Below are 11,060 nucleotides of genomic sequence, written 5' to 3'. Positions count from 1 at the left end.
GTAATTGTCTATCATTTATGTTATTTCCATGTAAATAAAAAGAAATAATTGTTTCTATTTTACGTAAAACATAGATTTAATACGATAGCAATGAGTAATTTATTTAGTTAATTTAATTTTATATAATGAAAATCACATTAAATAAAAACCCTAAATACATACAAAACCCTAAATCACATTAAATCGTATTTATTTAATGTGTTGTGTGAAATATTATTACCTTAGACAGTTTACTTTTGTCAAAATCTTTATCAATTTAGAGAGGATATGAAATTACCCACCCCTTGTTAACAAAACATACCTTATATATTTCTTTCTTTCAGTTGCTTTCTCAACAGTGTAAAGTGATGGCCGAAATTTCTTCTACTGACTTGCCTGAATTCCCATCAATTCTCAATGTTCTTGTCATCGACAGTGACCTCAGTTTTCTTGATTTCATCAAGAAAACATGCAACCAGTATTCTTATCAAGGTTAGATATGCACCATTCTATTGATAATCCTTTGTTAAGAGAAAGATAGATTCTTTTCTTATCTTGATGCTTGTTTGGAGTTGTGTGCAGTTATGACATGTTCTGAATCTCTAAATGCTGTCAAAATTTTGCGAGAAAGAAAAACGCATATTCATTTGATACTCATTGAAGTTTATATGCCTGTCATGGATGGCTACGAATTCCTGCTATTTGTCAAGAAAGAAGAAATTAATGTTCCTGTCATAGGTATGTAAGTTGTGGTTTACAGTTTTACTCAAAGTTTTAAATTTTTGACTGATAAAGAATAACTTGAACTTGTTTTACAATCTGTAGTGATGTCTCGTGATGATTCTAAGCATTCTATAATGAAGACTATTCGGCTTGGAGCTTGCGATTATTGGAAGAAACCCTTGAATGAGGATATGTTAAAGAGCATGTGGACACATGTTTATAGAGAGTTTGTAAGGGAACATAGGACCCAAAAAAATATTGGCAGGTTGGATGATGATGATAAAACAAGAGGGACAAGTCATAATTCTGAATTTGCTTCATCCATTCTTGATAAGAGCAAAAGTAATTTCAGAGAAGATGATGATCTTGATGAATCAGAAAATAGTAATCAAACTGTCACAGGGAAGGATCGCATAGTATGGACACCAGAACTGCATACTAAATTTCTTGATGCTCTTGAAAGTGTTGGACCCGAAAGTATGATTCCTGGGCAATTGTTTTATTTTTCTTCATTCATCGATATTTCTTTTTAGGTGTATTGATCGACTTAATTATTTTTTTTAGATATCGTGCCAAAGAAAATTCTGAAAGCCATGAACATCCCTAACTTGAAAAGAAGACATGTTTCTAGTCATCTGCAGGTTAGTACATTTGATTTTCTAGATTTGATTATTACTTCAGTAATTATTGTTTAGTGTGTTTTTGTGTAGAAATACAGAAAATCTGATGTTGATGGAAACTGAAATTTTGATTGACAGAAATACAGAAAATTTTTGAAAGAGGAGGAGCAACGAAAACAGCAACAACAACAACAGAATGAACCAAATGAGATGTCATTGGTTTCAGGTAATAAAAAACCAAAGGTGGATGCATCAGGAGAAAACAACTTCCAACCTTTGACACATCCTGGTGTGACATGTAACATGGGACCAACAAGAGAGAAACCCTATGATCCAAATGTACAAGTTGCTGAACATTTTCATGAACCAACTTTGGTACATGATCTTTCTTATCCTTTGGCAACGTTTCCTAATATTTCCATTACTAGCAATTTTCCTCAGTCTTCTGGATATGGACTAAATAATATGCAGAAGCCAATGATGCGTCCTCAAATTCCTCCAATCAAGTTGCAGCCATCCTCCATAATTATTTCAGATAATTCAGCTTCTGTTCCCCAGAATTACAACTTTCGCATGAACATGCCACCTCAATCAATACCAGGTGAAAACAACATAGGTCAAGTTATTCAGTATCAGTACAACAACAGAACTTTTATGTATTACCCACAGCCTCTAAATGCAGGTTTCTCAAATAGTGGTGTGAGACCTTTTGCTGCATCCTCAGATATTGATGATCAAACAATCAAGAAGCAGCTAGATTCTATGAACAAGGGCCATCACAAGCCCTGATGAAGACATTTCGGTATTCTTAACATAGTTTTTTTTTTTCATAATTCGATATTAGACAAGTTTGTAAGCTGCTTACAATCATATTTTACTATACTAACAGATAGTTTTGGAGTGTTACTGTTGACAGTTCTCTACATAAAGAATAAGTTTTATGAATTTGCGCTAACAGATTAGTAGATATGTTTTGGAGTGTTTATACTGTTAACCGTTCTATGCGTGAAGAATATTTAGGATATATTTTCGAGTGTTAATGAACATTTAGGGTTGCTAAAATTACATTTCTTGAATAATAACTTACGGTAGGTGATTGATATGATAAAATAAAATAAGCATCAGTTTTATATTTGGATATATATACATATCGTAAAATACAATTTCGTTGGAATGATTAGAAACAATATTGAGAATATAAATTGAAATGGATAAAAAATTAATATTGTTTCTCTAAACTTCTTATCATAATATTTTGTTAAGTAATTAGATAATTATTAAGAATATAAAAAAAAAAAGCAAACTGAAATTATTAAAAAGTGAAAAAGAAAAATTCGGAAAGTAACTAAAAAATAGAATTTCTGTTATCTTATGACGACTTTTTGTCTTTATTTTTATAAAGAGTGATACTTGATAAAAACACAACTGTTTTATAATCTAAAATATTAATACGCCATTTAAATTTCTTTTATATTTTAAAATTAAAATATCATTATATATTATTACATTATTAAAACAGCTGTTATGATTCTAATTTTTTAGGAAAGTCATACTATATTTTTCCTTGTTTTATTTGAGTCTACTCGACTCTAAGAAATATGTTATTTCTTTAATAGTATAAATGAGCCGGTATTCGTTATTTGCATTTGGTAATTAGACTATAATAATATATAATTGTTTAATTTGGTCGCTAATTTTTTCTTTCATATATATTTATATTTCTGTGAGATAATTTTATGTAGAATAGAATACCATCTGACTATTAATTCATATATCAGAGAGGTAAAATCTTCGAGTTATTTTCTGAAATTTTTTTATATATACGAATGAGATGTTAACTTTATCAAAGGAAAAACACATAAATATATGTAAGAGCAGCAATTTAGATATTTATTAATTTAATATGTTAAAAAAACTATTTAAAAGTATTAGCAAAATCTTTTTACAAATAGTATTGATTTTATAATTAGATTAATCAAGTACGCTAATCAAATTTTATATACCGACTTTTTAATATGAATGTTTAATTTACATTGTTTTCGCGTTTTAAATAGTGGTACAAATATAAGTATGGAAACACGTATTCTCGAGAGTATAATTTATTTTGTTTACCAATCAACCATCATTGAAAGTGTTTTATTTACACATGTGTATGTTGAAATATATTTACATGTAGGTTGGAGTAGAAAATAAGTTTATTTAGTATTGATTATTTTAATTATGGATGTTTGGATTAATTAGTGCCTTACTAGTAGTTTTCGGTTTAATATGCCTAAATTAAGTAAAATTAGGTGTATTATATCATGCAAATATCATCAAAACATTTAATTGATGCAATTCAAATTTTCCTGGTGTGAGAGAATTGGTACAGTTAAGATTTAAAGCTATTGGTATGAGAAAAGAAAGGATAGGAATTGTATTTCTTATTCCATTATCAGGATAGTACAATTTACATATATATAATTGTTTGAAACAATATATAAACGGAATATAAATATAAAAATAGAATATAAATATATGAACATAAATGCATATATATGAACGGAAAATAAATTAAATTCAATATCCCCTCAAGCTGCAGCATATATATCCTTAATGCTCAGCTTGGACAACAAAGATTGAAATTGTGCTGGATGCAAAGCTTTAGTATGAATGTCTGCAAGTTGTGCTGAAATAGGAATGGACAAGAGCTTAATTACACCAGCTTGAACTTTATCTCTTATGAGATGACAATCAATTTTAATATGTTTTATCCTTTCATGCATGGCTAGATTATGTGCAATTTGTATAGCAGATTGATTGTCACAAAACAGAAGAACTGGTTGTGGTAGAGACTGTTTCAAATCATGGAGCAAATACAGAAGCCATTGAATTTCACATGTTGTGAAAGCTAAAGCTCTATATTCTACTTCCGTTGATGATCTAGATATAGTACCTTGTTTCTTGGATTTCCAGCTGATCAATTATGCACCATAGAACACATTAAAACCAGTCACAGACCTTCTAGTGTCAGGGCAAACAGTCCAATCAGAATCACTAAAAGCCTTGAGAGCATGTTTTATGTTGGAGGGAAAGAATAATCCTTGTCCTGGATTGTTCTTGATATATTTATTGCTGCTGCATAGTGATCTTCCAAGGGATTGAAAAGAGATTGACTGAGAGTACTAACAACGAAACATAAATCTGGTCTTGTGTTGGTTAGATATAGTAACCTGCCAAGAAGTCTTCTATAGGTCTGCACATCTGAATAGGGTTTCCCTTTTGTCTTGGAAAATTTTGTGCCATAGACATCGAGCGAACCCATCCATAATAATTGTGACCTTCAAAAGTCGGGGAAACAAGCACAAATGAAGGATTCTCGTTAGGGTGAATGTAATAGTCGTGTGTTGTATCTTGCAACGATGCGAGAGTAACAGAGGGAGTAGTCATAGAAGGAAAAGAAAAAGGCAGAAAAGACAAGAACGAAAGCTAGAAGATGAAGATCTGGGTAGGAAAAGAATTGGTTGCGGAAGAACGTGATAAAGAATTAATTTTCTTCTAATACCATGTTATGAGAAAAAAAAAAGGATAAAATTGTATTTCTTATTCCATAATCAAGAGATAATACAATTTACATATATAATTGTTTGAAACAATATATAAACGGAATATAAATATAAAAATAAAATATAAATATATGAACATAAATGCACAGATATGAACGGAAAATAAATTAAATACAATACTAGTTTTACCAGATTTTTCATAATTTGGTCGACAAATCTCATTTAGAGAAAGATGTTTCGAATCTATCAACTCAATAAACTCAAAAATACATTAGATAATTTTTTTTAAGAGAATTGAAACCGAAGCCATTTCGGTCAATATTTTTATGGGTCCTTGTAGAGATGGTACCCAAGAGTGGGACATCAAGGTTATCGAGGTTGTTGGAGAGGGAGAAAGATCTCCTATGACTACCGGAAGAGGGAGAAAAGCAATAAAATGGAAGATAAACATAACATAAGAAATGAATCTCTCTTTGAATATTGTATCTAGTCTCTGGTTTTGATTACATAAAAAAGAAAAAGAAAACTTTAGCAAAGGAAAAAAGAAAATCCTAATCATCTAATCAACTACTTACTACTTCTAACTAGTAATCCTAACATATTTAACAAACCTAATTATCCTCTTCTTAAGTTTGGATGGTGCATCTTTATCAATTCAAGCTTAGTAACGATGAGTTGAAAGCGATAATTTTGTGAAAATAAATATCAGTTAGTTGTTCATTGGATCGAATGAGAGTGAAGGTTTAAATGCTTGGAAAACTATGGTGGATTTGTTGTCACGGTTGACCGACTTACTTTAAATAAATGTTAGTATTTTATTTGAGAATATATTTAAATTTGAATATATACGTCTACACTGTATTTAAATTGAGTGTTATGCTAGATGTGATGGAAAAGAAAACAAATATTGATATGATATTAAATACTAGATAATGAATTTAAGTTTTTATACAAAAATTTAAGTTTTTATAATAATTATTTATCTCTTTAACTTTTTTACCATGTGCATTAATGTATGAGGGTAAGGCTTATAAATTGGAAATAAGTGACTACAGCCATGAAATAAAAAAAAAAAGAGTAACTCACTATTATCCAACCACCCATTTTTACAATAATGTTAAACACCTCCATTTTATAATTAAGGATTAAAATTCAAAAGTTAAACTCTTAACATTTTGTATTTAAAATTGAATGCACATAATATTTTCTAAAAAGTTAATTATTGTATCAATTTTGTTAACAATGATTTAGACATTAGAAAGAAAATCAAATATATAAAAGATATCAACATACAAATGTCGTATAACACTTCAACTACCACCAACGTTTATTTATCATGTCTCCCTGTGTTTATCATGCTCACATAGAATTTACTTAACATTTATATCACATTATTTTCATCAGTTTTCCATACAAAAATGCTAATAGAGGTTCAATTTTACTCTCAAATAAAATCTTCAACTATAATAAACTAAAATATAATAATTACTTTCTTTATTTTAAATTACACTTAGTTACATTTAGTACAACTAAGAAGAGTAAAGATCACAGTAGAAAAAAAAATAAACCATGATGATAAAATAAACTATATAAAAGATCATAGAAATTTTTTGAGTAAAATGACATAAAATTATGTTAAAAAATTATTTATAGATAATATTATATTATATTATTTTTCTCACCTAAAAGCAACATAACTAGAATCCATTTTATAGAGTTACCATAATTCAAAAATTTCAAAAATTATATAAATTAATTTCATTTTATAGGGAAGAATAGATCTTTCTTTCATTACCTTCTAATAAAACAAACTTTGAAAATAGCAACTATAATATCCACTCAAATCTCCAAACGGTTTTCTTTCTACTTAACTTTCAGTCCACGAAAAGGCTCAAAATACAAATGCTAAGCACACCTAAATTACAATGCTGAAACAATATATTAGGGCAAATTATGCCTTTCCTTTCCCAGACTGAAGAGATTGAATCCTCTGTTGCAATTTTAGTATCTGCAACAATGACAAAAGAAGATCAGTCATTTCTTTTCCCTCTCAATGTTAATAAATAAATTTGAGATGGCCGAGTTGGTCTAAGGCGCCAGATTAAGGTTCTGGTCCGAAAGGGCGTGGGTTCAAATCCCACTCTCAACAAAAGTCAATTAATTTTTTTAATTTCAATTTTATATTTGTTAATAATTACTATTTATGACCAATTTTAAAATAAGTTCAGAAATTAGATGGTTACATGCATGTTACATTAAACAAAAACAAAGTTGAGATGGCCGAGTTGGTCTAAGGCGCCAGATTAAGGTTCTGGTCCGAAAGGGCGTGGGTTCAAATCCCACTCTCAACAAAAGTCAATTAATTTTTTTAATTTCAATATTATATAATATAGATAAAATTGTTTTACATATCAAGACTTGCATCTAATTCTATCAAATGGAATGACAAAAAACATGTCCAGGCATAGACGAAAGGTAAAAATAAAGAAGCTAAAGTTACAAACCGTATCTTTCTTGCTATTTTGCTTCTCTTCCAAATCTTGAACAGTGGCATCAAGCCGCTTCCTGTCACACAGAGAACACTTACATTTGTGATAACAAAAATAAAAATTATAAAAAGCTTAAGAATACTAAAACCAGCCCAGCCATATAATGAAAAGATGGCAAAAAAACATAAACAAGCAAGCAGTACTTAACAGTACTAGAAATGAGAGGGAAAAATAGGACATCGAGAATAAATGTAGTACGAGGTAATGCATCTATCCATGTCATAAAATATTTGGTAATTTATTTGCGCATGTTTGTTACCTGCCTAATACAAATACAAGCCTGATGTTTTGTCTGGGCTTGTAACCAGCTACACACAGAGTTGTAATAAAACAAAATAGGCTTATTGTTCAAAGTATACGATTTTGTGCCTAGATATTTTAAGCAGTGTCAAATCCCTATTTTGTCATGTTTTTTTATTGTTAAAAGATCTTCTTTTTGGTATTCTTTTGTTTTAATTCTTTGATTTTAATTCATTTTCAGATTTTCTTGTAAAAATTAGTGATTTTGTGAAAATGTGTCAATAAGGTGTTTTTTAAGTAGATTTTTAGTTTAGTTTTTCAATTGTTAGATTTCTAGTCTTTGTAAGTAGAAATTTGAACATTTTATTCATGTTTTACACTATACATTGCTGTCACAGTTTTGTTTCTCTAATTTTTTTATATATTTTTAATTTCTTTTCTTGAGTTTCTTGCATTGTGTTGGAGTTTTGTCTTTTACATTTTCCCCCAGAGTCTACATTAGTTTTCATGGATAACATAACACAAATTAGCTACTAAAGTTGGAGTTTACTTGGATTGACACCTGGTTGCCACTCTACTACATTAGGGGGAATTTCCGATGTTGGAAATCTCTATGCAACTGGGGATTTAACAAATTGGCACCATTGCCGGGGAAACAAAAACTTAGTAGTCATTTGAGTTACCAATTTTATGTTTTTCCAGTTTGAGCATTTTAGATAGGAGTAATCTATATTTTTCTGCCACTGTTATACACTGTTTTTGCTATGATCACTGTTCTATTTCTGTCACTGTTTTCTGTAAGTGTGTGACCAGGTCCAGACCAGGTTCAATACACAGATTTCACTGAGCTTGAGATGACTAGAAGGGAGATAAAGGTGAAAATTCAAAACCAGTTTGAGTCAGGACCTGTTGACCGAACTGTCAAGCCTGTTGAACCAGAACCAGTTAATCTGAGAGACATAGACCTGCAATGTGAGAGAGAACTTGAGAGAAGCTGGCAAGCCCAGATGTAGGCTACCAGCCTCTCCAGACTCCACATGTTCAAGGGGCTGCAACTTTGAATTGAAGCCAAAAACGATCCAGTTGCTACCAAAGTTCCATGGAATGGCTGGAGAGGATCCATATAACAGAACCAGTGATGGAAGAATAGTGCAATTCAGCTTCAGTTTTCATTCCAATTTTTCATTTTCCTTTTCATTACCTCAGAACAATTTTCTTTCTGCATTTTATGCTTAAATCTGTACTTGCTTTGCTGTTTCCAAATTGCTTCCCTTCCACATTGAGGACAATGTGTCAAGTGTGGGAGGAGTGGTTTCATTTTTGCACTTTTGCTTAGTTTCAATCGCTGATAGCTACCTATTTTTGTTGCTTTTATACTTCTTTTTGCTGTTTTATACACTTGATTGCTGTGTTTTTAGTCATATTTGAACCATTTGCTGTTTTGAGTGTTCTTTGCTGTTTAGTCAGTTCACCCGTCCTTGATATTAATAGCTTCATATAAATAGCAGATACCTCACGTTTACTTATTTACTCCTTTTTTGCAAACTTATAAAAATCAAGCCTATTGACTGGACACCAATTAGTTCCTTGATTTTCTATTAAGATGCACAACCACAGATGATAAGCATATCTTTTGAAAAATAAAAATAGAAAACAAAAACCATTCCATTTTCTATAGGAAGCAATGGAAAAAGTGGTCAGAAACTCTTTAAGAGACCCAAGATGGTCACACTCACGCATAGTTTCCAAGTAAGAGCAAGGTGTTAACTAGTATCCCTCAGGAATAACTAGGTTATGTTTCACCTCACAATAAGGGGCATACGATAACAAGGGACATACGATAACAACGTACTTTAACTAAATAATTAAAAACAACCATGATAAGCTAATCATATGAATTGAAACCAAAAGTAACAAACCCCAATACCCATAAAAATAGGCGGGGGGAAAACACAAACTTACAATTCAGCAGAGATGTATTCGATTCTCTTACGGACATTTGCATTGGCCTCAGCCAAATCTTGCTTAACAAGTACGGGCCCAATCAACTTGTAAACATTTGCGTCTTCTTTCAACAAATCAAGTTCCTTATCAAAAGGAACAGATATAATCAGTTGGCATCGTAGCAGGAAGAGCCAGAGAACAAATAAAAATATATGATTACGGTACCTTGAGGACGAGCTCGTTCTCGCCAAGCTGAATCGTGTACTTCTTTCTCATCTGGTGATTCTTCGCAATTTCTGAAAAAAAAAATGGGAAATTCGTGGCACGAATTAGAAGAGTGAATACAAATAGAACAATAATAGATAAGGGGAATAGTGAGCGTACCCTTCTGGAGCTTGCTGAGATCATTGGCTTTGTTCTCCAATTCACGTTGAAGATCTCTGAGGTTGGACGAACTCATCGTGTTTCCGACCTTCTTCCTTCAGCTGCCGTTGTAAAACACCAATGGCTACTGCTTTTGTTCTTCTTCTTGTTGGGTCGGCCCAACATCATAAAGAGCCCAATCCGTATCACTCGATTCAATAATTCTGTTTTAAATTAAAAACTCAACCAACCTAATTAAAATTACTATACAAAACCACATTTTTATTATATCAAAATAATACAATTTCAAAGTATAAATATATTTCTTTACAAATTATATTAAGAATATATATATATATATATATATATATATATATATATATATATATATATATATATATATAATTTCGTAAGAAGTGGTGTTAAAAAATGTATGTGATAGTTATTTTCAAATAGAAAATTTCTTTACACTCCCTTAATTTTCAATAAATATATTTCTTTACAAATTATATTAAGAATATATATATATATATAATTTCGTAAGAAGTGGTGTTAAAAAATGTATGTGATAGTTATTTTCAAATAGAAAAATTCTTTACACTCCCTTAATTTTCAATATAATACTTTATAATAAGTAAAAGACTCTTCGTTTAGATTATGTCATTTATGCAATAAATTCCAAAGTTTAACTCATTACACAGGTAAGACTTAAAAATAAACATGACTTAAAATCTACATTAAATTATTGTAGTGTATGAGATTGAGATGATGTCATCAACTTAATATCACATCACATTCACACAAATATCAATTATTATAACTTAAAACTAATTATTACATATCATATATTGTATTAGCATATACAAATATCCTGTCAGTTTTCCAAGACTAGATTAATACGATTAATCAAAGATTAGATGAACAAGTTAGGTTAACAAAATCTTAAATCATCAACAAAGATCCCAATCTACTTATCCAGATAAACATCCACAAGTACTATAAATAATATTATTCACAAAATATTATACCATTTAATATTATATTTATTAATTTCTTTCACAAATATCTTATTTGAGTTTTTTTCGAATATATTTTGC

General features: G+C 30.2%; 2 protein-coding genes and 2 non-coding genes across 4 annotated transcripts; 3 read left to right on the top strand and 1 right to left on the bottom strand.

Moving 5' to 3' along the window:
- The first annotated feature begins 347 nt into the window (after positions 1–347).
- On the top strand, positions 348–2,111 carry LOC108320100 (two-component response regulator ARR14). Its single transcript, XM_017551437.1, has 5 exons — positions 348–471; positions 562–717; positions 805–1,179; positions 1,267–1,343; positions 1,461–2,111. The coding sequence occupies exons 1-5, from the start codon at positions 348–350 to the stop codon at positions 2,109–2,111; spliced, it is 1,383 nt and encodes a 460-aa protein (XP_017406926.1).
- Positions 2,112–6,628: 4,517 nt separating this feature from the next.
- Positions 6,629–10,144, bottom strand: LOC108320111 (prefoldin subunit 6). Its single transcript, XM_017551449.2, has 5 exons — positions 9,985–10,144; positions 9,826–9,896; positions 9,619–9,743; positions 7,372–7,432; positions 6,629–6,875 (listed from the first exon to the last, which is right to left on the bottom strand). Exons 1-5 carry the CDS (start codon positions 10,058–10,060, stop codon positions 6,819–6,821), a joined length of 390 nt encoding a protein of 129 aa, XP_017406938.1. The 5' UTR covers positions 10,061–10,144; the 3' UTR covers positions 6,629–6,818.
- TRNAL-AAG (transfer RNA leucine (anticodon AAG)) lies at positions 6,936–7,016 on the top strand. Its single transcript has one exon. It is a non-coding gene; the product is annotated as a tRNA-Leu (tRNA).
- TRNAL-AAG (transfer RNA leucine (anticodon AAG)) lies at positions 7,138–7,218 on the top strand. The gene has a single exon. It is a non-coding gene; the product is annotated as a tRNA-Leu (tRNA).
- Positions 10,145–11,060: the final 916 nt, after the last annotated feature.

Source organism: Vigna angularis, chromosome 1 (assembly GCF_016808095.1).
Source record: "Vigna angularis cultivar LongXiaoDou No.4 chromosome 1, ASM1680809v1, whole genome shotgun sequence".
Classification (NCBI taxonomy): domain Eukaryota; kingdom Viridiplantae; phylum Streptophyta; class Magnoliopsida; order Fabales; family Fabaceae; genus Vigna; species Vigna angularis.
The sequence above is the reverse complement of the archived record's forward strand: the minus strand, read 5'-3'. Positions and strand labels throughout refer to the sequence as shown.

Excerpts from the sequence above, each read along its gene's own strand:
- LOC108320111 (XM_017551449.2), bottom strand. The coding sequence starts at position 10,060 with ATGAGTTCGTCCAACCTCAGAGATCTTCAACGTGAATTGGAGAACAAA. Across the intron at positions 9,897-9,984 it reads TCTCAGCAAGCTCCAGAAGG|AAATTGCGAAGAATCACCAG; the intron begins GTACGCTCACTA and ends TTTTTTTTTCAG. Across the intron at positions 6,876-7,371 it reads AAAATAGCAAGAAAGATACG|ATACTAAAATTGCAACAGAG; the intron begins GTTTGTAACTTT and ends TCATTGTTGCAG.
- LOC108320100 (XM_017551437.1), top strand. The coding sequence starts at position 348 with ATGGCCGAAATTTCTTCTACTGACTTGCCTGAATTCCCATCAATTCTC. Across the intron at positions 472-561 it reads CAACCAGTATTCTTATCAAG|TTATGACATGTTCTGAATCT; the intron begins GTTAGATATGCA and ends AGTTGTGTGCAG. Across the intron at positions 1,180-1,266 it reads TGAAAGTGTTGGACCCGAAA|ATATCGTGCCAAAGAAAATT; the intron begins GTATGATTCCTG and ends TATTTTTTTTAG.